Source organism: Colobus angolensis, unplaced genomic scaffold, assembly GCF_000951035.1.
Source record: "Colobus angolensis palliatus isolate OR3802 unplaced genomic scaffold, Cang.pa_1.0 Scaffold475, whole genome shotgun sequence".
NCBI lineage: Eukaryota > Metazoa > Chordata > Mammalia > Primates > Cercopithecidae > Colobus > Colobus angolensis.
In genome coordinates, this window is record NW_012118210.1 from 608,908 (window position 1) to 635,692 (window position 26,785).

Genomic DNA, 26,785 nt, shown 5'->3' on the forward strand with positions numbered 1-26,785 from the left:
TGGTCTCGATCTCCTGGCCTTGTGATTCGCCCGCCTCGGCCTCCCAAAGTGCTGGGATTACAGGCGTGAGCCACCACGCCCGGCCCAGGGTGAATTGTTATCTTCCCAGTTTCTCTGGAGAGAAACTCCCTGGCTCTCCCTGGAATGACTCACTGTGGGATATAAGTATCTCTCTCTTTCTCTCTACATGTATATATATACACACACACACACACACACCACACACACGCATACACACACACACACACACAAACTCACTCACCTACATACACATCTATTCCTTTCCTTCCTACACCATGTTTTTCATTTTTTAACCTTATTATAATCCAATTCTAAAAGCTGTTTTATGCAAAGTAGTTCTCAGAGACCACATCTCTTGAGATCCTGGTGGTTTCCACAAAAAGAAGGCACAGATACTTGGGATACAGTTAGGACTTAAAAAGAGATTTGCTCATGATATTGTCAGGAACTGATCAGGAGCAAACAAAGAGCTATGTTTTGAGTTTTGGCTCAAGAAAGAAGGACAGGAAGAGTATGGGATATAGATACTAATTCAGAAAAGCAATGAAGTGATGCTTAGCCCTTCATGGTAGCCACAAAGTGCTGCCAAGGAAAGAGCACATGGTAGAGTGGGAGTCGAGTAGGAATAGAGCACCACTTCCTGTGGCCTGGTTAATTTCCCCTAGTTTCTAGTCCATGGATACATTATTGAAGTATTTTCTAGGATGTTATGGAGAGGTAGAAGTTTAAAGTTAGTCAGACATAACATAGCAGTTCCATGTATTCACACGTGACAGGCCTCAGGAGGCACAGCTCCAGCTGTAAGTGTAGGGATCTCCCGACATTGCATTTTCAGTTTCCTTTCAACTAGACAGGTTTTTAGTAGTGGTGATTGTGTGGGACAAAAGGCGAGGCAGAAAAGGTAACTGAAGACAGTTACCTTTTACCGAGTAGCTGGGACTACAGGCGCCCGCCACCACGCTCGGCTAATTTTTTGTATTTTTTCAGTAGAGACGGGGTGAAGGTCTGGGGTGTTAAGTGGGCGTCCCGATCATTATTCTTCTACAGAGCAGGGCGCATATGGCTTAGTCTCTTCCAGCGCAGGCAACCCTAGATCCTAGCCACTAAAGAATTGTTCTGCCCCCATGGAAGAGGCAGAGACTGTGACCGGTGAACAGTAGGGTGGGGTGTAGGGAGGGTTACCTCTCCAGCGCTGTAACTTCGGAGCCTCTGGAGGTGCTGTCGGTGAGTTAGATGATTGGGAAGACGACCGTTCTGAAGAGGGATTCGGGGGTCAATGAAAGTGGTAGCTCGACTGTTGTGGTCCACGAAAAAAGACTGCAAACAGACCAGTGAAAAAAGCACCATGTGTGAGAAAAGGCCAAAATGGAGTCAGTAATATACAGGAGTGCTACAGGGCCCAGGCCTCATGTTTATTTCTGCCCAGCCTCCCCTACCCCCTACTTCCTTTTTTAATCTACTCAAAACTCATCTATCTAGTTCAGGCTAAAGGAGGCTGCACAGCAGGAGGTGAGCCGCGGGCGAGTGAGCATTATTACCACCTGAGCTCCACCTCCTGTCAGATCAGCGGTGCCATCAGATTCTCATAGGAGCACAAACCCCATTGTGAACTGCGCATGTGTGGGATCTAGGCTGCACACTCCTTATGAGAATCTAATGCCTGATGATCTGTCACCACCTCTCATTACCCCCAGATGGCAGCATCTAATCACAGAAAAACCAGCTCAGGGCTCCCACTGATTGTACATTACGGTGAGCTATAGGATTATTTCATTATGTATTATTATGTAATAATAATACAAATAAAGTGATAATAAATGTAATGTGCTTGAGTCTTCCTAAAACTATCCTCTACCCTCCCATCCATGGAAAAATTGTCTTCCACAAAACTGGTCCCTGGTGTCAAAAAGGCTGGAGACCACTGATCTAGATGGGGAACAGGACACTGTGCCTGTTTGCTCAGTAGCTGAATGAAGCAGTATCAGTTATAGACAAACACTCTACATGGTTCATGGAGTTTCTAAGTAGTGATTATAATACTTTATTCAACATGACAAATGACAGCAATAGAGTCTTTACTGGGTTAAGATAATACTAGTAATTAATTTGTAGAGTATTTTATTTACATTTAAGATAAATGTTCTTTTTTATTACAGAATGTGTATATTTTCACTGAGAAAAAACTTTAAAAAGATAAAAAAGTAGAAAGAAGATAATAAAAATCACCCCAAATATCAGAGTCTAAAGATAATCACCAAAATATTTTGATTTTTTTCCTCAGTTTTTTCTTTTCCATACATACAAATATATACATATTCTCTCCACATTAAGATCTATAATTTTGTTATGAGGTTTTTCACTTACTATTTTGTAAGTATTTCCCTAAATTATTAAGTATTCTTTTAACAGAGAATTTTAATGACTACATGATATTAAGTTTGATGGAAGTATAACAATTAATTTTAGTACCCTTGTTAGACATTTGACTTTTTTACTGTTTTAAAATAATGCTTCAATGAACACTTTTGTATTTCTTGGTTTTTTTTGAGACAGAGTTTCACTCTTGTTGCCTGTCACCCAGGCTGGACTGCAGTGCCATGATCTAGGCTCACTGCAACCTCTGCCTCCCGGGTTCAAGTGATTCTCTTGCCTCAGCCTCCCGAGTAGCTGGGACTACAGGTGCACACCACCATGCCCAGCTAATTTTGTATTTTTAGTAGAGACGAGGTTTCTCCATGTTGGTCAGGCTGGTCTCGAATTCCTGACCTCAGGTGATCTGCCTGCTTCGTCCTCCCCAAGTGCTGGGGTTACAGGCATGAGCCACCGCGCCCGGCCAAACACTTTTTTTTTGAGACGGAGTCTCGCTCTGTCGTCCAGGCTGGAGTGCAGTGGCCGGATCTCAGCTCACTGCAAGCTCCGCCTCCCGGGTTTACGCCATTCTCCTGGCTCAGCCTCCCGAGTAGCTGGGACTACAGGCGCCCGCCACCTCGCCCGGCTAGGTTTTTTTTTTGTATTTTTTAGTAGAGACGGGGTTTCACGGTGTTAGCCAGGATGGTCTCGATCTCCTGACCTCGTGATCCACCCGTCTTGGCCTCCCAAAGTGCTGGGATTACAGGCTTGAGCCACCGCGCCTGGCCCAACACTCTTGAATATAAATCCTTGTGCCATGTCTGATTACTGTATGTATTACAATATACGGCAACACTGTTATTTAAATTCAAAATTATCTCTCATAAAAAAGAAAGTTATTACCTTTTTTTTTTCAACAAACCCTTTGTACCATAAGACAACTTTTTAATTACTCTCTTTTCAATGAACAGTAACATTTGGTGAAGTCATACCAGCTTTACATGACCTCAATCAATTCTAGTTTTAGATATTTTTAGGTTAACCTGACAAAAGTAGTTAAATAAATTTTATACAGATTTAGAAATTATTCTTGGAAGGTGGAAGCTTATAATTTCAACTATGTCATTGTAAACAAGCAGTTTAAAGAGCTTTATAAAAACTCATACAGGAAGTGGTTTATTGAGATAAAAATATACCACCCAGGAAAAAAGTAAATAACAACACTTCTAATAACATGCGAATCAATATCTGTGACTTGCAGTAAAATTCCCCAAGACAGCAACCCACACAGATTCAAAAAGGGCTGTATGTTCAATTGGAACTGAAGATAATATACCCTTGAAAAATTGGTAGAGGACTCAAAAAATGACACTAGTGATGTAAAAAATACAAGGAAATGGAATGAGACTTAAATGGGAATGGGAAAAAACAAAATGCATCAACATGCATTTTAAACACACAAGTGTAAGCTAAACTAATAAATATTAAAAATAGACTTTTCATTATTCAAATACATGCTGAGATGTTTATAAATTAAATTAAATAGGTTCCTTAAATTTGTGTATCTGTGGCAATTCTTTGGTATGCATTTCTAAAAGTTGAATTAATTACTTGGCTAAAGTTAGAAAAATATTTATGATTATTGATCCATGCTAATAAACTATCTTCACAGCAGTTGTTCAGATTTATCACGTTACCATTAGTTCATGAATCTTCCTCTTTATAATTCTCTCACAAATACTAATTTTGAAAGAACTCTTAGAAATGTTACATGGTAAATAATGATGAATTACAATTTCCCAGGGAATTTACAAACGAAAAACATTTTCTTATAGGCTAATTAGTCAATTCTTTCCTTAGTGTATTGCCTGCGATGTCTGTTCCCTTTTTTGTTATTGTTGTTGGGATGTTAAAGTTTTCTTATTTATTATCCATGTGCTAAGTTATACATCTGCTTTCAAATTTGCTTTTGATTTTTGTTTGCTTTATTTTCTAATACACTGAATTTTTAATATTCCTATGTATCCAAATGTCTCAATCATTTCTCTCCAGGGGTCAGTTAAGTGTGTAACTATATTTTTCTAGCTTTAGGAGAGTTAATCGTTAACACTAAATCTTTCACCTTTCTGAAACTTATTTTGGTATAATATTAAGTTATAGTTTGATATTTTTTATCAGAGAGCTCATTTTTCCAAATCATTCATTTCCTATTGTTTTATTATAAATACATTTCTTATAAATACTACTGTCTGTTTCAGGATATTTTATTTGTTCCAATGGTCTGAGGCTTTTCACTGGTACCGCACTATTCCAATTATTAACGTCTGTAGGGCAAGTTTCCCCTTTCTTTTCCAAGATTTTCTTACATATTCTTGTCTGCTTTCATTTTTCCAGAGGAACTAATATGAATTTTATTAAGTTCCAAAAATAGTTCTATCAGGATTTTGTTTAGAATCACTTTGAGACGGTAAATGATTTTGGAGAGAATTCATTCCTTGTGAGAGTTTGTGTAACCATTTCCCATTTCTGAACATGTCTATTAAAGAATTTTCTTCTTAGTACAGTTTTGTAGTTGTTTTACTGAAAGACATATCTTTCTGGTTAAGATGATTTATAGGTATTTAATATTGTCTATTTAATGTGCCATTCTGAGTGCATCTTTTCCTATAATGTTTTATAACCCTTCATTGTTGGTACTCAGGAAAGTTATTATTTGTGTATTTACTTTTTGTCTGCTCATCACATTAAATGCTTCCATCAAATAAACGACTCTTTGAAGTATATCCTCTTTGATTTTTAATTGCAAATCATGTTAATTTTGTCTCCTTCCTTAGGAGGACTCTTTCATTTTTACCTCCTGTTTTGTAATATTGGTGAATACTTCTAGAACAACATTAAGTAAGTGGTGGTTGAAATCTTTTCTTATTCTTGATTTTTAAGGGAAAATTACTAGGCCCAATTGTACAATAAGATGCCTATTGTTTTAAAGGAGGCTTTATTAGGTGACAAAAACATATTTACATTTTTAGTTGACCCAGGGTATTTGTTTTTAAAATACAAATGTGTATTCATCACATCTGTAATCCCAGCACTTTGGGAGGCCAAAGCAGGTGGATCTCTTGAGCTTGGAAGCTTGAGACTAGCCTGGGCAACATGGCAAAAACCTGTCTCTACCAAAAATATACAAAAAATATACCAAAAAAAGCCAGGCATAGTGGTGCGCATCTGTGGTCCCAGTTACTCGGGAGACTGAGGTGGGAAGATTGCTGGAGCACAGGAAGTTGAGGCTGCAGTGAGCTGTGATCATGCCACTGCACTTCAGCCTAGGTGACAGAGCGAGACCCAGTCTTACTAAATAAATAAATAAATAAGTAATTTTTATCAAGTAATTTTTAAAAACATTTCCTAAAGTAATCAACTGAAATTCTCTAATGCTACTAAGTCTTTGAGTATATCCTTTCTATATTTTATTAAGTATTGTTCACATGTATTTTCAACATTTCTCAATGGTGTCTAAGTATTTATTTTATTTTAAATCCAAGAGTCATCTAAAACATTACTTTTACTTTCCAGCTGGCAAAGATTTTGTTTTTATGATTGTGCTTAAATTTACCTACAATTCAGTTTTATTGCTTTATGACCATAGGATGTGACCTGATTATATTCTGCTTTTTTGTTTTCTTTGGAGTGTAGAATATCACCACTTACAAAAATAATCATGAAAAGAAGTTGCCAACTCTATTTTAGGGGGCCCTTTTTCTTTTTTGTTGTTGTGGCAAAATATATGTAAAACGATAATCATTTTTAAGTGTACAGTTCAGTGGCATTAAGTATAATAAATTCTCACGATTGTGCAACCATAGGCATTCTCCTTCCCCAGCACTTTCTCACCTTCCCAATTGAAACACTGTATCCACGAAACAATAACTCCTCATTTTCTACTCCTTCAAGCCCCTGGTAACCTCTGATCTACTTTCTATCTCTATAAGTTTGACTATTTTAGGTTCCTCATATGAGTGGAATCATATAACTCTTGTCCTTTTGTGTCTTGCTTATTTTGCTCAGCATAATGTCTTCAAGGTTCATTCATGTTGTAGCGCGTGTCTGAATTTCATTTCTTTGTAAGGACAAACATTTCATTGCAGATATATACCACATTTTGTTTGCTCATTCACGTAAACTTTATTTCTAATAAAAGAATCAATGTTTCATTCACGTAAAGTTATATTGTTTAAATCTCAAATTATTTTGTCTATTTAATCTGTCAAACTGATGGATATAAAACACATTTTCCTACAACTGTATTTCTTTCATCTCCTTTCATTTCTCCTTGATTTTTCTTTATTTAATATAATATGTTATTATTTGGCTCATAAGGTACATGATTATTATATCTTTATCTTAATTGTGCCATTGATTAATATTAAATATTTCTTTGACCCCCATTTAAGGATTATGGTTGAAACTCTCCTTCGTATTATATTAATACTGCACCACCAGTTTTTCTGTTATTGTCTTCACACTACATTAATATTTATTCTTTTATTTCTAAACTTTCTAAATCACCTCTTAGGTATGTCTTTTTGTAAACTGGATCTGTTTGTTACCAAAGCTGAAAGTGTTTTCCTTTTGGTACATAAGTTTATCATGTTTCCACCTATTGCCTTAACTGTTATGCTTGGCTTTACTTACTTTTTTACTTTACTTACTTGTTATCTTACTTTTATTGTTTCCATCTTTGCAGTTTTTTGTGTTTTGTCATACAAACTCTATTTTGTTTGATTTTATCTTTTGAAGGAATTTGGAAGAGAAAAATTCTATTTTAAATGGTAGAAACAGTTGCCTTTTAAGCTTGTCAAATTACTATATTTAGCCTTTGTTTTTTAAATGATCCAGTTTTATTCCCCTTGAGCCCAACTAGTAACTCAGCATAACCTTCCTTCCCCTGCTCATCTTCCCTCTTCTCACTTTCTTACTTTTTTTTTTTTATTCCAGTCTGGTGATATTGATCCAGACTGTTACTATACAACTATTCCATTTGTATTATACAGCTTTTCACGTATTTTATTTAGACTTTTCCAATACGTTTTAAAGCATTTTAACAACAATTACTTTTATTTATATGTATGTATTTGATTGATTTAAATACTCACCACTAGTCCTTTATATACCATCATTTTTTCACTATTAATGTCGTGCTTTGATTTGTTAGTGATCCATCTGGAGAATGGCTTTTGGTGTTTCATCAGTGTCTTAGTGTGTTTGTGTTGCTATACAGGAATATCTGAGACCAGGAAATTTCTAAAGAAAAAAGGTTTATTTGGCTCATGATCCTGCTGATTGGAAGACTGGGCGTCTGGTGAAAGCCCCAGGCTACTTCCTTCCACTCATGGTGGAGGGTGAAGGGGAGCATGTGCAGAGATCCCATGGTAAGAGACGAAGCCAGAGAGAGTGTGGGTAGGGAGTGGATGCCAGGCTGTTTTTAACAACCAGCTCTAGAGGGAACTAATAAGAAAGAACTCACTCATTGCTGCAAGGATGGCACCAGTCCTTCCTGAGGGATCTGTCCCTGTGACCCAAACACCTTCCACTAGGCCCCACCTCCAACACTGCCACAGTGGGGATTAAATTCCGGCGTGAGATTTAAGGGGTCAAACAAATCATATCCAAACTATCACACCGTAACAATCAGGATGGGTAAAAGAGTAGGGTAAGCTCTGATTTTGCACATGAGGTTGTTTTTCTGTTTTCACCCATGAATGACAATCATTGTCTGTATTTAGGACTACTGGGCTGCAATCTTTTCTCATCAATATCTTGGAGTCATTGCTCTGTGGATTTCTCTAGTTTCATTTTTAGGATGGGAAATTTGAAGCTTGTCTGATTTTTATTCTTTTGTAGGTAACTTTTATATTATCATGGCTGCATATTGATAAGATTTTTAAAGAATTTCTATTTAAAGACATTCCAGAACATGTGTATATAATGTATTTTAATTACCTTTCCTGTAATTCAGTGAGCCCAATTAATCTGCTCACCTAAATAATTTATTTTAAATCAGCAACGTTTTGATTTTAATATTTAATATTTAATATAATTAACACTAATATTTAATTATTCCTGCTGTACCTAGTATTCTGGTTTCTTCCCTCAGGTAACTCTATAAGTCATTGGTGCAACAGAGATTTATTGAGTGCCAACTATATACTAGGCATTATTCTTGGCCCTTGATGTTTTATCAGTGAGCAAAACAAAGATTTCTATTCTCAAAAAACTTAAAATCCTGCCACAAGAAACAGACAATAAGCAATAAATCTAATAAATGTGTAAGTGACATGGGGGAGCACACGGTCTAGGGGTCAGGGAAGGTTGTGGCATTAACTTGAATGGTTAGGATAAGCATAGAGAAGATAAGTTTTTTCTTTTTTCAGTTTTTGCTTTTTTTTTTTTTTTTTTTTTTTTTTTTTTGAGACGGAGTCTCGCTCTGTCGCCCAAGCTGGCCCTTCCTTCTGCTTTAGGGGCTGTTTCCATGTTCATATGCCATATCGGTGATGACATTTCACACAGCATCAGTGCTGCTCTGTTTTATCCCTATGCTATTATTATTACCTTTTGCTTTTCCCTGCAATCTTAAAACAGTTATTTTCAGACTACCTATGTCTGTTTCCTCTCAGCTTGTTTTCTGTTTGTGGCTTTTTCCTCTTGGTTAATAACAGAAGTCATGTGCTCCTGTGCCATTTCATGGATGATGAATAGACGTCTTTTAAACAGTTCCATGAATATGCTTTCTTTTTTTTTTTTTTTTTTTTGAGACGGAGTCTAGCTCTGTCGCCCAGGCTGGAGTGCAGTGGCGCAATCTCCGCTCACTGTAAGCTCCGCCTCCCGGGTTTACGCCATTCTCCTGCCTCAGCCTCCCGAGAAGCTGGGACTACAGGCGCCCGCCACCTCGCCCGGCTAGTTTTTTGTATTTTTTAGTAGAGACGGGGTTTCACCGTGTAGATCAGGATGGTCTCGATCTCCTGACCTCGTGATCCACCCGTCTCGGCCTCCCAAAGTGCTGGGATTACAGGCTTGAGCCACTGCGCCCGGCGAGAAAGAATATGCTTTCTGAAAAAAGAGACATGCTTTTTGTCAGACCAAGATTCTGTTTGCTTCTTGCAGTAGTGTCTCTTCCTAGGCCTCTTCTCATTTTATTTATTCATTTCTTAGCAGAAGCTGCCTTGGTCTCATGTCTGCTACAAGATAGGACCCATGCCCTACCTCTCTGATGGTGACGGCCTCCCTCAGCTCAGACTTGGAATGAGGCGTAAGGCACACATGCAATCTCTATTAAATTGGGCAGAAGGCTCTGTCCTCCTTTCTCAGAATCTGAAGATGGCAGATGAGTCAGATGCCAGTGTGTTCTTTGCTCCAGTCCTCCTGAAGCAGCAGAGCTCTGAGCTCCTTGCCTCTGTCCCCTTTGTAGAGATAACCATGTATTCAAAGACACCAAACAGCTCTGCCCAGCCCTTCTACTCCCTACCAAGGTGGATAATAAAAGCAAAGGTTGCCATGTTTGAATTTGTAGATAAAGCAAGAAGCAGACTGTCCAGGGTAAGGGGCAAGGACCTGCTCTGGACAGCTATGAAGGTGGCTTTTGCATAGTGAGCTATGGCCACCCCATTGTTCAGGGAGTTGTGTTCCTAACTCTCAGCCTCCTGTGCAGCATATCCTTTCCAAGGGTGAAACCTGTAAGACACAGTCCTAACATGTTTTTCTCAATCTATTCCCCTTATCAATGGGCTTTGGCAATGAGATATTCTTTTATTTCCCCCACTTAACAATCTTGATCTTGGATTATTTTGGGAGACATTAAGAGAAAGAATGGCAGATACTACTAATCTGTCACGATATTATCAATCATTCCTTCATGAACTTATTAACTTATTTATCTGGTTGTAAAATCATGAAGGCAACGTAGGCATTATTGTTGCTATTTTAAGGCTCAGAAAGGTGGAGTGACTTGCACAGGGTCATGTATTTAGACTGAGATGGACTGGTCCATGTATTTTTCCCATTACCCTCCTTTGTTCCTCTCTGACCACCCTATGGACTGTGGTAATACATTGCAAGTCTAAAGCTACTTTCCCCAGCAATTCACTACATGGTATGCCTCTTAGGCATTCTGTCACTATGAGTGTGTGTATGTGTGTGTGTTCAATTAATAAGAAATAGGTGAGACCATTTGTGTGTGTGTGTGTGTGTGCATGTGTGTGTAGGCACACAGCTAGTTGGTGTCATAACTGAAAGTTTTCTCATTTCAAATTCAGAATTTTTCTTTCTCATGTATGATATCTTCTTGCTAAAGAGAATTAGGGGGAAGAGCTCTTGCCAGAAATTCTCTCATATGCATTCCCAAATGGAACAAAACTCTCAGAGTGCATCTCAGCCTCTGTGCTTCCCTGCTGGTGTGATGACCAGGGGATGTCACATTATTTGCATGTGTACCATGGAGAACCAGGGCTTATTATATTGGGAAGCCTCCTTGTCATTCTGCTGGGCTCCCTGACATCCTTATCCTGGTACAAAAACTGCAGTCATGGAAATCCAAGACTCAGCAAGCTGTTCACATTGGTGTGTGCTGTTTGCATGATGAACATGGTGGTGTCGTCTTGGCGTCCTGGTTAAGCAATAAATGTAAACGTGGCTACCCGAACAGCTCTGATAAGCCACTCCTTTACTTTCTGTTCTGGCTCAGGCTTCATTTTCCCACCCTAATGCATATCACCAAGTCCTCACATACAAATCATTGCCCCTCTCCCAACAGAGGCCACGTCCAATCAATGAGAAGGTCCCAGGAAGCAGATGCTGGCTACAGTGGCTTTTCTACTACACAAGGCATGCTCTTTCCTCTCCCCTAATTCATCCCTGGTTACAGAGGAGCTGGTCCTAGAGATTCATTTTATGAATGGACTTGTAATGAGTCCCCCATTCTTTCCCCACACACTCCAGAGAGTCCAGGTTCTGAGGCATGCTAAGAGATTTGTAGGAGAGAGATGCAAGGCTTTGAGGGGACATTGATGCCAAATCAGCTCCCTTTGGGGAACATGGCTTTGCAGACTCACATTCACAGAGGAAAGGACACATCACAGACATGACTGCAGGCAAAGCTTCTGGTTCCTTGGACCAGAAAGAGGGAGGGGTTCTTTCTGGTAAAGTTCATAGAAGGTTACACAGGTTCAGTTCTAGTAAATTACTTGGCCTGTCTTTTGAATACATTGAGATGGCTGATGAAGATTAGGAAGAAACCTTCTTGTTTTCAGACTCAGCTGGTCTTCTAAAGCATGGTCAGAAAGGCCCGGTTTGGGTTAAGGTCACACAGAAGCAAACTGTAAGCCAGGGAAGATCACACGGGCCCAGCACACCCCACCGTGCTTGTTAGGCTGTTTTACAGAAAACTTAAGGTGTATTAGGGAAATCACAACAAATCCTCTAACAGTGTCACTGCATTTAACCAATGAGTTTATCCCCTGAGAGTTAGCTGTCTAAGGAGGCAAACAACCAAAAGTTCACTGGACAGAATTCGGTTCCATGTTTCAAACCTAAATTTAAAAACATGTAGACAGTGGTTCTTAATTAGGTGTGACTTTGCCCCCCCAGGGAACACACAGCAATGTCACAATGGTTGGCATCTAGTGGCATGAGGGATAGGAATGCTGCTAATGTCCCGTAAGGCACAGGGTATTCCCCTGGCCTGGCCCCCTTCTCCCCACAGTAGCGCTGAGGTTGAGAAGCCCAGATGTGGATGGTCATCACCCTCTTTCCTGCTGGCAGCTGACAGTGCATCTCCCAGACATAACTCCTCCCTATACCCTCCTCCTCACATCCTCGCTAATCTTCACCTTGGGGAAGGAGCCTGTTTGATGAAAACCCAGCAGGTGGGTCACACTCACCTTTCCCTGCTGGTCTGTTTTGATCTCCCAGCCCCGGGGCAGTTCCAGCCGAGTGTCTGCGAACATGTTGATGAAATTCACCAAGTCCCGGTTGTGCTGGTAGCGTTCAAAATTGCGAGCATCCCGTCGGACTTTCAGAATCATGTGCTTTAAGCAGGTGCTACTGGTGAAGACTCGGTAGGCACTCTGAGACGGGTCAGGGCGATGGGGTAAGGAGTGGGGAATGAGGAAAAACACAGAGCAAGCACACCATGAGCACACTAACACTGCTAAGTATGATTGTGACACAGCGGTTTATTATGAGTGTGAGGTAGAGGCCTCAGAAAATGAGCTCTTGCTCAAGAAGTAAATGCCCAGGAATTCGAGACCAGCCTGGGCAACATAACAAGACCCCATCTCCACAAAAAATTTTTAAAATTAGCGGGGCATGGTGGCACGTGCTTGTGGTCCCAGCTACTTGGGAGGCTGAGGTGGGAGGATCACGTGAGTCCAAGAATAGAGGCTGCAGTGAGCTATGATTGTGCTGTTGCACTCCAGCCTGGACAACAGAGCAAGGCTTTGTCTCAAAAAAAAAAAAAAAAAAGTAAATGTGCATTGAATCATGCCCCCTTGGCCCACATGGACAATCTGTGACACCCGTTCCACCTGAGTGTTGCGCAGTATGGGATGCGGCCCACCACTCATCTGTGTGACTCCACACGGTTTTCTCGCTGTCTCAGTCATGTCTGGCTCTCCTTGGTCTCCCTCTACCCGCCTGAACCTCACTCCTCTCTCTCCTCCATGGTCCCTTCTCTGACTGTTGAGGTCTGCCTTTGGTCCTCCTACCTGTCTAAAACGGGGAGCATTAATTTAGGGCCTCTGGGGATTGAAGGCTGGATGTGAGAGGTCTGTCATTTCTTTGAATCCTATGTAAAAATGTACGTGTGTGTGTGTGTGTGTGTGTGTAGGGAGGTTGGGGGATGGGAAGAGATGAAGAAAGACATGACAATGTGACAGTACACAGGGCTGGTGTGAGTGTCATGTCTTTCTTCATCTCTTCCCATCCTTCATCTCTTCATCTCTTCATCCTTCATCTCTTCACCGGCGGGGGCGCAGGTGAAAGGACAGACCACAGGTAGACAGGGGATTGGGCCAGTGGCTCCTACTGGCCCAGGGCCACCTGCACCCAGAGCTGGGGCATGGCCATGTGCCACGCGCTTTCTCCCTGTGGCCCCCACAACACCTCTGGGGAGCTGCTTGGGATTGAGCCACTGGGTATCCCACAGGCTTCTCAGAAATAACCTGCTAAAAACTGATATCCTCCTCTGCAGCCACGCCCTCCATCACCCAGTCAAACTCCAGCTCCAGCTTAGTGCGGTCACTGCCTCACCCAGGTGCTCAAAGCAGAAACTACTTTCTTGAGTTATCATCTTGCACCCACTCGTGATCACAGTGGACCTAAGTGCTGCTGAGTCCATGAGAAATGTCCTTGAATGGAGCCATTCCTTGCCACGCTCCCACCCCTTCCTTAGGTCACAGCCAGATCATCTCTCACTCAGCGGTTGAATCAGCCTGTGTCTTAACCTCCTCAGCTCAGTCTCTCTCCCTGACACTCTGCCAGAGAAAATGCATGATCAACCTCCCTGGTCAGGCAGCCCAAGGGCTACTGTTGGCTCCTGTGACCTGCTGCAGTAGATCCAGGCTCCTTTACATGAATTACCAGGTGCTCTGCTGCCCAGTCTCCAGCCCCTCTTCCTCTCTCCCTCCTACCAGTCACTCACACTCACCACCTTGGACTTATCCCCCAGGCCTCCTCATGGGTGCATCCTTTCTACAGATGTCCCTCTGCCTGGACTTCTTCTTGTCCACTTTCGACCTTCAGGACTCAGTTCAGCCACCTCCCCAAGAATGCTCCCTGGCGCCCCCAGAGCACTCTGTCCTCCCTCAGTTTGGCCTGGTCCTGTCACACTGGGCTGATCTTTTTCACATCATTGCTCCACAAAATGAGATCTCCTACTGTTTAGGTGTCACCTTAATCTGTCTTTGTGACTCCAGCACCTAGATCTGAGCCTGAACCGCAGAAAATGTTTGTTGAATGGAAAAATTAATGAATATAATGATATCATGCCATTGCTTTCTTGAAAATACCAAAAAAAGCAATGAAAAAACTACATATGTAAAATCACATCAAATTTAACTTCAGTGTAAACTGTATCAAAAAGAAACCCAGTTATTTACCTAGAAGAACTCTGCTTTAAAATTTTATCAGTGAAAATGATTTTATAAAATGATTAGGTTGAAGGGAATCTGGCCGACTCATAATCTTGCTCCTTTAAAATTTTAATAATAACAAAAACAAGTTTGCTTCCAAAGTACTTTCACTGACATTAACACATTTGAGCCTAACAAAAACCCAAAGAGGCAACAGCATTTCCAAATCCAGCCTTTGTCCTTTTTGGGAGACTCACAGATAGTCAAAAGAGTGGACTGAGCTGTCTTCTTTGTTTTTTCTTGCTTACGTTAAAATTCTACCCTTTTAGATCTATCAGATGACTTTATAAAGCTGTGTTTTGGGTCTTGCCAAGCCAGGCCACTCCCTCCGCCTTTTAGGGCACTCACATAATTGGCATGCAGCACAGTGAAGAACTCGGGGTTGGTGATGAACTTGACCGCTGGGGACTGCAGCAGCAAGGTGATTTTTTGTGAGTTAACCGGAGAAAGTGACCCTTCTCTCCTTAGATCTGGAAAAAATGAAGTTGGGAAAAACGCATTTCAACTTCTGTACTTCGCTCCTGATGGCAGCAGCACCCAAGCCTTCACCCACACAGCAGACTGTTGGATTTAGGCCAAGTGTCATTACTTTACATATGTCAGTTAAGAATCATCATTTCCTAGCAGTGTTTCTGCATAACTTCAGTAAGGCTCAAGTCCTCCAACAGTCTGCTGTGTCCTTCCCTTTTATCACAATGATTTTCTTTTTCCTTCCCCTTCTTTCCTTCCTCCCTTCCTTCCTTTCTCCTTTCCTTCCTTCCCTCCCTCCCTCCCTTTCTTTCTTTCTTTTTCTTTCTTTCTTCTTTCTTTCTTTCTTTTCTTTCTTTCTCTTCTTCCTTCCTTCCTTTCCTTCCTTTTCTTTCTCTCTCTCTCTCCCCGTTCCTTTCCCTTTCCCTTTCCCTTTCCTTTCCCCTTCCCCTTCCTCTTCTCCTTCTCCTTCCTTCCTTCCTTCCTCTCTCTCTTTTTGCTTTTCTTGAGATGGGGTCTCGCTCTGTCACCCAGGCTGGAGTGCAGCTGCGTGATCGCAGCTCACTACAGCCTTGAACTCCTGGGCCCAAGCCATCCTCCCAGATACACAGCTTGCTGAATAGCTGGGACTACAGGCATGCACCACCATGCCTGGCTATTTTTTCTTATTTCCTTTACAAATTGCTAACCATAGCTGTAATAGACTGTTTGTGGAAAGGATCACAATTCCTCTCCTTGTATCCACACCCAGTTGCATTGGGACTTCACTGCTCTTCCCCTTGGTGAATTGGGGCTGGCCTTGTGCCTTGTTTCAACCAACAGAACATGTCAGAAGTGACAATGGATCAGTTCTGCATCAGGGTTTCAAGAGACCTGTGTGTCTCCACTCTCCGGTAACCCTGCCACTGCCATGAGAATGAGCTTGGGCGAGGCTGCTGCAAGATGAGAGGCCACAGGGCCATGGGAGCAGGGACAAGCCACCCTAGTGGCAGCCATCTCAGGTCAGCCCTTGGCCGACTCCACAGCTGATCCAAGATGGACAGGTGAGCCCAGCAGCATTCTGAGGAGCCACCCAGCTGAGCTCAGCTCAAATTGCCAACCTGTAGAACTGTGGGTAGATGCATGGCTGTGAGTTTCAGCCACTAATTGTGGGATTTTTTTTTTAATACAGTAAATGCCAACTCATTTAATATCAAACTCAGAAATAAACTTTCTGCTGCCTTTTCCTCGTGTTCCTAGTTACTTGGCTATTGTACCATGTCTCTCTCAGAAGTTTGAACAAAGAAATAAATAACAGGCCAGGTGTGGTGTCTTATGCCTGTAATCCTAGCACTTTGGGAGGCTGAGGCGGGAGGATTGCTTGAGGCCAGGAATTTGAGACCAGCCTGGGCAACATAGCAAGACTCTGTCTCTACAAAAAATGAAAAAATTAGCCAGGCGTGGTGGTGCATGCCTGAGATCCCAGCTACCCAGGAGGCTGAGTTGGGAGGACTGCTTGAGCCCAGGAGTTTGAGGCTCCAGTGAGCTATGATCGCACCATGCATTCCAGCCTGGGTGACAAAGAGAGACTCTCTCTTCAGTAATAGTAATAGTAATAATAATAATAATAGTAACAGAAAAACCTAAACTAGTCAGTTTAGTTAGCATATCTGGTGAAATGAATTGAAAGGGGGAAATTAAAATTGGTGGTGGAACTGTGGATGTGCATTTTTAAAAATCACATGAAAATGTCCAATATTCTGCATTGCCCTAGACGGCTGAGACCTGGCAGGATTGGAATCCCAGTGCTGCCTGCCCAGACTGTTCCCTAACCCTTCTTTTGGCAAATAAATCTGCCATAATTTACCCAATTTAAAAAGAAAGTGGATTATTAGGATGTCACTGTGATAATCTTCTCTCACTAGAGGTTAAAAAAAAAAAAAGGTGGAAGCTAGTCTCATGCCTTTCGATTGTCCTTGTCTGAGTTCCACTCGGGCCAATTCAAAGAAAAGAAGACCAGGAAAACCAGGCCCCAGGTGAATGCCTACTGTAGTGGGTAAAAATTCCCTCCTGTGGCATGCTGGAAAACCTCTTCATTCCCAGGTTCTTCTCTTGGGGGAACTGAATTTTATTCTATGTGCAAATCTATGTGCAAATGAGTGATTATTCCTAGTGTTATCACACAGCTCCTTTGAAATAGACTGTGGATTTTTATTGCATGTTTTATTTATAAGTGAAAAAATCCTTAGGACACCAACAAATACAATAAATTTACTTAACAATAAATTATAAATAAATAAATAAAACATTTAGTTAACACTACATGATTGAGCCACTGACAAAGTTGCCTTGCTCCACAAGCACTCTAGCAAATTCAGCTCCATCCCCAGAATTCATCTACTTTCCTGTCTCCAGATCGCCACGCCAGGGTGGTGGTGTTTCCTTCACTGTAATCACTTCCCCTAAGTTTCCTGGTGGGAAGCTCATTCTGTCTGCTTTCCCTGGGGGGCACCAGGCATGCCTTTATCCTCTACCCTGGCCTTCCACTCTCTTCACCCTGGGGCACATTGCTCCCCATGAGGCAGGGTGACAGGCTTGTAGCCCTCTGTCACACAGCCCCTGGAAGCCATCACAGGTTGTGGGGACCCCTCCTCCAATACCTAAGCTGGACTGGGAAGATTCGGCTTCTGAGTCACTCCCTCCACCTCCGCCTCCTCCTGCTGGGGCTTGCTCGCAACTTTGGCTGCCAGAATCTTCTTCCGACCTCTCTGTTGCAATGGTTCGCTGAATGTTTTGATACCTTTGCATTAGAAAATGGAAAGACAGGAGTTAACTTTGGGTTGCTCCTTGGGGGCCAATACTCTGAATCAGATAATTAGAGAAATCCATAAAGAATTGTCTTGAATGTCAGGAAAGAAATGCTTAAAATTCCCACAAGATAGCCAGAACAATTAGCAAGACAAGTATCTCTAAGATGATTCGAGTTCTTTTTGTTTTGTAAGCTATGATGAGTTTCAAGTATGGTGACTTTTCAAAAATCAACACAAATAATAACTAATCATGCAAAACAGCCTGTGCCCTGCATTAAACAAAATCAGGCTAAGTCTAAAATAAGAGTGTGGGAAGTAAATTAAAATGCTACAACTAAGATATCAAATTACCTCAACATTATTGTAATAAGTGTACAAACTGGGCTAGCAGTTCTACTCACTTAGTTTTATTTGTTGGATAATTGATATAATTGGGCAAAGGTCACAGAAATATTACACCTAATAGCATGCTGGCAAATAAATAAATGTTTTCTGCTTATTCAAAGGCTCATTTTGTTTTTCTTCCCAAGTTGGGGACTTCGTCATTTGGCCAGCCAGCTAGCCACCTTGCCAAGTACCAAATATTTGCTAACCCTTCCAATGTGTGAAGGCTTTGTGCTGGACTTTTCGATGGAGGAGAGGATTAGAATATGACATTGCCCTTTAAACACACACAGTCAAGACGTAACAAAAGGGAAATGGGACGGAAGCCATAACTCCAGCCAAGTGAAAGGCTGTCACAGACAGCAAGAGGTGTGTGGGACACAGATGAGGAAACTCCCAAGGTTTGTAAATTGTGAAGCTGGAGTATGAATTTGTTGGAGAATTTGTTGGGAAGGGACATTTCAGAAGAGAAACAACATGTGGGAAAGCAGGCCGCCCTTGGGGAGCTCTGAGACGCCTGGCAGTGGCATCAGGGTGTGTGGGCACCGGGCAGGGCCAGGAGACCAGTGGAGAGGGAGGAGGGAGCCCCACAGAGCGCCCTGCAGTAGGATGGGTGCTATTCTCTAGGCCGCAGGTTCCCTAACCTGAGCTGCGCAGAATCACCTGCAGGACTTAAAACACAGACTGCCGGCCTCACCCCCGGAGTCTCTGATTCAGTAGGTTTGGCGTAGGGCCCAGGAATGTGCATTTCTTTTTTCTTTTTCTTTTCTTTTTTTTTTTTTTTTTAAGAATGTGCATTTCTGATGAGTTCCCAGGTGATCCTGATGCTGCTGGCCCAGGGATCAATCTTGAGAATGAACCATTGCTCTTGGTGATGGGTGGCTGCTAAAACAAACAAACAAACAAAAAATACCAGGCAGGGCCAGATGTACATGGAGAGTGATTACTCAGTGTCGGAGTGGAGAATGCATTGCAGGAGAGGAGCCTGGAGCTGCGGAGAGCAGCTGGGGGTTCCTGCAACAGCCTAGGCTGGAGACTTTTTGTCTCCGGGAAAGCAGTGAGGGGGTGAAGAGGAGGAGGAGGATGCGAGACAGGGTAGCAGGGAATAGCCAGTCTCCAAGTGCAATCCCAGGTGGGAACGGCGCGGGGATGCTCGCTGCACAGATGAGACTCCATTATGGCAGGATTTCTGCAGACCAGGATTTCGTTGACCTTACAGAGGAAAGCTTTCTCACTGTAGTCTCCAGGCCATTTGCAAAAGCATCATCTGAGTAATTGTTAAAATTACAGAAATTGAAGCAAAATAAAAACCTGCATTTCTAACAAGTTCTTTAGGAAGTATTATTTATATCTAGGTTTGAGAACTACTGGTCTAGGGGCTTTCTTCCACTGTTGTTTTACCTGGGGAGACTCCCACTCACTTCTGACACCTTTCAGAAGCCACCTTTGCCTGGAGTGGTTACTGCAAGGCATTTCCTGAGCAGGCTTCTTAGAACAAAATGTGGAAGGGGGCGATGAGCTGAGCGGTGGTGTATTTACAGACAGACATATTTGTGGTAATTCACCACCCCGTACCTCTGTGGTGGGAAGTTGTGAAGAGTGATGGATGGTGAAGGATGACCCTCTGCGATCTTCTCCCTGCTGGGGACTCAGGGAATATAGCTGTGGCAGGAAAGCAGGGGGTGCCAGCAAGAAGCTGCCCAAGTGTGTGACCTTGACCAAGGCGGGGAACAGGGCCTGCCAAAGACTAAGGCAGCTGCTACCGGGAGGATTCCCTAAATGCCTTATGGCAGACTGCGTTTCTCAAAATGGCTCAACGATATTTTTAGACCCACATACTCTTCCAGAACTGTTATCTCTCCTTTTAAAAGACAGAATCCATGTCCTCTTCAACTACCTTGACTAATAGAGTTTGTAGCAGTTCGTGATGAAACTTAGCAGCCATGCTCTGAGGCAGCCTGGGTCTCATGGAAAGTCTCTGTGCAGGTGTCCTGGTTGAGAGGTCCAGCCGACAGCCAGCATCAAGCTCCTAATATGTGAGTCTCCAGCCCCGGCCACCCTCTGACTGCAACCAGGAGATATCCCAGGAGAGAGCTGCCCAGCTGGGCTCAGTCAAAACAGAACCATGAGAAATAATGGTAAGAAGAAATGCTTGTGGTTGTTTTATGCCACTACGTTTGGTGTAGTTTTACTCAGCAACAGATGCCTGGAATAGGGCTTAGAAAAATGTCAAGTTGTAGCCTCTCTCTTCCTTCCCAATGTGCACTAACCACAGCAGAGCATTATGAGTAAATATGATCTTATTTGATGAGGATAATGTCAGCAGTGTCACAACCTACTTCACATGTCCTCAGCTGGACCTTGGTTATCGCAGGCCTTACTGAGTCAACAGCCTCAAATCCTCCATTTGGCCCCATGTCTGACCTCTGCCGAAGCACAGAGGCAGTCTGGGGAAGCAGGGCACGCAGTGGCTTGAGGAGGGTCTCTATGTCTCCTCTCAGGGCAGGACTGCAGCCTCAGAGGTTCCCCAGCTTTAAACAGGAGAGAGAGGCAGCTCTCTTCCATTTCATTAGGAATTATTCATCAATATCCTCCTCCATTTTTTTGTAGCAAAAGGTTAAATATTTATAATAGATAGAGGGCTAATGAAAATTAGCTAAAAAGTCAGCTGACATACATAATTTGTAAATGGACACACACACACACACACACACACACACATATACACACGTACAAAGCCAAACAAGAAAAAAAAAAAGCCCTCCAAAACCAAGTCAAACCAATCAGCCAACTAAACAACCTCCCCCCTCTAAAAAAGCCCAAGAACAGACAATTCACATGGGAGAAACTACTCCTTATTAAAGAAAAGTTTATGGAAAACAAGTTGACCCTTGCTCCAACAAGTGGAATCTAAGTGGCATCAAAATACCAGGATCACCTTTTATAGCAACAAAAACAAACCAAAAGATAAGATGGAAGTGAAGCTGTAGTCGTTGGCAGAGTAAACCCCTAGAACCACAATGTCTAACGTAGAAAGCAGTTAGGCATTGATACCAAATGCCAAATCCACATTTATCTCCCTTGGCCTAATCTTTTGGGAATAGAACCCTAAGGAAACCCTCCACTATAAGGCCATCTTAATATTTAGCAGGCCCTTGCGACAAGAAACAGTGACAAAAGCAATAAGCAAAACATTCAACAATATGAAATTAGGTTAACTAAACTTCAGCCAGTCAGTGGAATACTATACAAGCAATTACATGGTAATCTGAAGACTATGTGGTAATATTAAATGCTTACAGTGTAGTAAGTGAAAAAAGAATATGAAACTAACTACATATCACCATTGTAATCATGTAAGAATTGTGCATGCATATGGAAATTGAAGATGGACATATGTTTTTAAAAAGCTAAATTGGCAGGGCACAGTGGCTCATGTCTGCAATTCCAGCACTTTGGGAGGCCAAGGCAGGAGGATCACCTGAGGCCAGGGGTTCGAGACCAGCCTGGCTAACATGGTGAGACCTTCTCTCTACTAAAAATGCAAAAATCAGCTGAGTGCGGTGGTGTATGCCTGTAATCCCAGCTACTCGGGAGGCTGAGGCAGGAGAATGGCTTGAACCCGGGAGGCGGAGGTTGCAGTGAGCTGAGATCATGCCACTGCAATCCAGCCTGGGCGACAGAGTGAGACCCTGTCTCAAAAAAAAAAGCTAAATCATCCTTGGGGTAGCTAAAGTGTAGATCACTTTTTTCTGTTTAAAACTTCTATTTCCCTTAAATTATCATAATTTTATACAAATAATTCAAAAATCAAACTTTAGTTGATTATTTAAAATAAGAATACATATTTATATTTTCTGCTTTTCAGTAAATATTTGTGAAAGTAGAATTAATTCTGGATTTTCTGAAAGCATGGGAATTAACTCGGAAAACGATCTTGTACTGAGTCCTATTAAACTTCTGGCACCACACTAGGTGCTGGGAGCAGAGAAGGGTAGAAAGAAGAATAAGGCAAAAAGGTAAGAAGTGGCACAGAGGCAGGCACATTCTGGAGGCTACAGGGGAGGAAGTCACTGGCTCTGTGTGGAGGATTCTGGGACGGCATCCTGGGGCACATGACATTGAGTCAGGTCTGTAGGATAAGATGGGTTTCAGGTGGGAGGCAGGCATGAAGCATTTTCCTGCAGTGGGACCCTCTGGCCAAGCCATAAAGGCCTGGAAGAGTGTGCTGCGTCTGGGGAATGGCTGAGTCGGAACATGGTCACTGCAACCTACCACACAAGCTTCCACATTGATTGCTACTGTGTACTCTGCACTTCCTAGTGTTATGTCTCCTTGCACAAACACATTTGATTTTCACAGTCATCTGGTTAGGCTCAAGGGAAACTCCTTGCAACACTGAGTAATACTTTCACATGGCTGTGAGCCAGTAATCATTGTAAATTTCTCCGGATAACTGTGGGTTATCAAAATAATGACCCTTGTGTGTGGTCGCATGTGAGATGGAAAGAAGATTGGAAGTGTACTTTCTGGGGCTGCCTGTTATCACGCCAAATACAGAAAATTTTAAATGCTTCAAAGCAATAGGTTAAGATAAGTATGGAAAAGCCTGGAGATTTATTTGAGGGTTATCTGATCTTCCCTAGGTACACTATTTCACAAGAAATAAGTACCTTCTCAAAGTGCTAAATTCCTTTTCTTTTTATCTGTCCAGATGGATGTAGCAAATGCAACTTCCTATTCGGCAAAGTCCAGCTGCCTCTCCCAGCATGTTCATCTCCACTGGAGGGCACAGGAATTCATATGAAAGGCTATAAAACTTATTTGGAGACCTGGTTCAGGATGGATTTGGCCTAATTTTTATATTATGCAAGCTGATCACCCCGATAAACTTTCATGGATGTTTATGCCATAGGTCAAGGTGCTTCCTTCTGCTTCAGATTCACTGTCTTGCTTTGGTTAGTGTTCAAAACAGCACCTCTTATGAATACAGCCTGACGATGCCTTCCCCTATTTCTCTGCTAAACAATTGGAGCTTATCAGTTTTGGCAAGAGAGACCTAGGGGCTAACTTCTGCCTATGGAATCACAACAGGGTCTCTATCTAAGATGAGTTTACTTTGTCTTCTACATTTTTAGTTACACGAATCTTGTTGCAATCACCATGAAAGGACTCTCCCATGGATTTTCGGTCCATTCATGCCTAGTAAAACTGGGTTATCAGGACTTCCTCTCTGTAACATGCTTTGTTGGAGTGGGAATGACTGTAAAGTGTGCTGCCAATGCAAGTCTTTTATGGTTTTCGTTAATGACTTCAACACTCAGCTGCTGATGGGCAAAGGTGGAAAGCAAATGTCTTCCAAACGCTCAGGCAATGAAAAAATGTTCTGGTGATTTTCACCTAAAGCATGCTCCTCTGTGTACAACAGTAACCAGAAGTTCATTTTCTTTTTTTTTTGTTTCCATGTTTTTTGCTTGTTTTTTTGAGATGGAGTCTTACTCTGTCTCCCAGGCTGGAGTGCAATGGTGTGATCTCAGCTCACTGGAACCTTCGCCTCCCGGTTCAAGCGATTCTCCTGCCTCAGCCTCCTGAGTAGCTGAGATTATAGGTGCCTGCCACCACGCCTGGCTGATTTTTTTCTATTCTTAGTAGAGACAGGGTTTTACCATGTTGGCCAGCTGGTCTCGAACTCCTGACTTCAAATGATCCACCCGCCTCGGCCTCCCAAAGTGCTGGGATTACAGGCGTGAACCACTGCGCCCAGCCCCATGTGTTTTTAATAGGATTAAATTGTTTCTCCTCCTTCTTTTCTGGCAGATAACAGTTAAATTTCAAAGGCATTTGCTATCAGTAGGTGTGTTCCACAAACCCAGTTCTTCATTGTTTTTAGTCTTTCTCAACTTTTCCTTCACCTTCATACTTGACATGAAAGCAAGACAGCATGTGGGTGCAATTTCAACTAAAGGAAGCCTCAGTTTGCAATTGCTGGTAATCAAAAATATCCTGAAGCTGCCACTCTGGTCTTAAAGAGCAAGATGTCAGAGACAATGCTCTATACTAGCTTATTGCATCATCTCTGACATGAATAGACCACTGTTTAAGCCTGATACTGTTTAAGGTTTTGTTTGTAGGTTAAAAACAAAATGATACCTTTACAAGTTCAATAGAGAGGACCTAGTTTTCCAACAAAATAATTATCAAAAAATGTTTTTAAACATTTCTTTTTCTAAGATGAAGGCTTTTCACAAATTATTATTGATAGGCATATATCAATTATGGGATCAGGGTAGGAATGCACACAGTGATTTATGAGACAGTTTATTTTCCAGGCAGCTTTTGGTCTTCTTATGGAACCTGTCCTTGGAATGTTCTTAACTGAGGTCTGTATCCTTTTGAGAACTGTATGATGGGTATGGACCAGTCAGCCAGAAAAATGTGTATCTATGTACAATTTGGGTACAGTGCCTGGAAAGTTCAAGGAACACTGACATCCTTGGTGAGCATCCCAGGAGAGGGGGATACACCAGCCCTTGGTTAAGAACTCTTGTTTTTGAGCCTAGGCTATTAAGAAGTTTAGATGATTTCCCATCCTTAAATGACACTCTAGCTTAACTCGTCTCTTGCCACCAAATTCTAAATCTAGCTTTCCAAATACCTACTAGGAACAGGTTTCTTAAGATACTTAATTACTTTCCAGTCTCCTCATACAGTCTGGGCAGAAAAGTGTAAGGGGAGCGTCTCTAGCTGCCATTCTCCTTTCACTGTGGTTTAGGGGAGCTCATTACATAATGATCACCAACCGCCTGTTGAGTTGCTCCATCTGCTGGATGGACCCTGATCTCCGCATGCCATCCGGGGTGGCTGCCGCCGTCGGACGCTGCCAGGTGGTTGTGCGGTTCACGTGGTCCACATAAAAGACCCGCCCGTGGCTGTCAATTCGAGCTTCCCAGTCTAGTGTTTAATAAGAAGGCAAAAAGAAAAATCAAGGACAAACTACTGACCCATGTGAAACGCATACAACTTCCAGGTCTTCTGCAGGTAGAACTCACCATTGGTTCATGGCTGCAGGCCAGACCCTGCCCACAGCACCTGCCACGACTTCTGGGACACTGGCATGAACTCGGGAGCTCAGAAAACAGTTTAATGAACTCAGACTCTCGGCTGGGCCATATTAAACAGTAACTGTTGTTCCTTGACCAAGACCTATGTTAAAATTCTAATACTTTCTTTTTTTTTCTTTTTGAAGCAGAGTCTTGCTCTGTCACCCAGGCTGGAGTGCAGTGGTGCGATCTTGGCTCACTGCAACCTCCACCTCCTGGGTTCGAGCAATTCTCCTGACTCAACCTCCCAAGTAGCTGGGATTACAGGTGCCGGCCACCATGTCCGGCTAATTTTTGTATTTTTTAGTAGAGACAGGGTTTCACCATGTTGGCCATGGTTGACCAGGCTGGTCTCGAACTCCTGACCTCAGGTGATCTGTCCACCTCAGCCTCCCAAAGTGCTGGGATTACAGGCATGAGTCATCATACGCAGCCAAAATTCTAATAATTTCTAAAGAGAAAATCTAATGTTTAATGAATTTATGTCTTTAGAAATGTCCATCCCCACTGTCACTCTTGTTGGCTACTCAAACGACAGCTGTGGAAGACTGAGGTATCCTCCAGTGAGAGCTGACACTGTGATGCTGGAGAACACTTTCTTTGCTAAGTCTGGGTTCAGTGGAGAGAAGAATGGCCCTCAGATTAAAACCAGTTTTAACTACTGTTCTAAAGTCTTGGATCTGCAAATTTAGATGACCTCTGTCTTATAGTTAGCAAACTTAATCGATTGCCTTTCCTCTTGAGTGGGTGAATGGAAGGAAATGATTGTTAAGGTTTCAAAACAGCCTTTTGATAAGTTGTTAATTAACAGTGTATATTCAACCCGCAGTTGTCGAATATCTCTGGCCACCAAACCAAACCAGTAACTAGGAAAGCACCCTTTTGTTGATAAATAACCATCCCAAACGGTAGAGGGAGCCCGAGATAAAGAAAAGTTCCCTTGCTTCCCAAATTAAAAACAAAAGAAAAAAATAGAAAACAAAAAGGTGGAAGCATGGATGAGTCACTACATAATACAGGCAGGGGCTGCGTTGGGGTGAGGTGGGTGGAAAAGAGCTGGAAGCAATGTATTCACATTTGAGCGAAACATAGAAGAGCAATGCCTGCTGTACAGAGATGGGCAAAGCTTTTAGATTCCACACATCACATTGTGGAAATAGCAGCAGTGTGATAAAGTTATGCTGAAAATACACAAGACTAAAGAAGAAGAAAAAGCAAAAATGTCCGCAAAAGGAGGAAAACCATCCAGCCTTTTCAGTGAGAAAAGCCATAGCTTTTGGGAGTAGGTCAGATATTAACAGTTCCATTGAAAACTTATCATTCAGGTAATGACATAGCAACTCTCAATTTTTTAAGGGAAAAAATATATTTGGCATATTTATTGTTTTATATGTACATAGTATATCTGTTTGTGGCATTATGGCTTATGCCTGACCTGACGGATTGTCAAGTAATGCCCAGTAAAAACCAAAGTACCCCCAAACACCAAACT

General features: G+C 42.2%; 1 protein-coding gene across 4 annotated transcripts in view; it reads right to left on the reverse strand.

Annotated features, from left to right (window-relative positions):
* HECW1 (HECT, C2 and WW domain containing E3 ubiquitin protein ligase 1) overlaps positions 1–26,785 on the reverse strand; it is a 469,289-nt gene that overhangs the window by 95,174 nt on the left and 347,330 nt on the right. For all 4 annotated transcript variants that reach the window (XM_011958796.1, XM_011958795.1, XM_011958794.1 and 1 more), the window contains 5 exons: positions 24,994–25,144; positions 17,660–17,799; positions 14,901–15,022; positions 12,303–12,488; positions 1,204–1,338 (listed from right to left, as the gene is read on the reverse strand). In XM_011958796.1, coding sequence (XP_011814186.1) covers positions 1,204–1,338; positions 12,303–12,488; positions 14,901–15,022; positions 17,660–17,799; positions 24,994–25,144 — 734 coding nt within the window. The remainder of the gene's footprint in view (positions 1–1,203; positions 1,339–12,302; positions 12,489–14,900; positions 15,023–17,659; positions 17,800–24,993; positions 25,145–26,785) is intronic.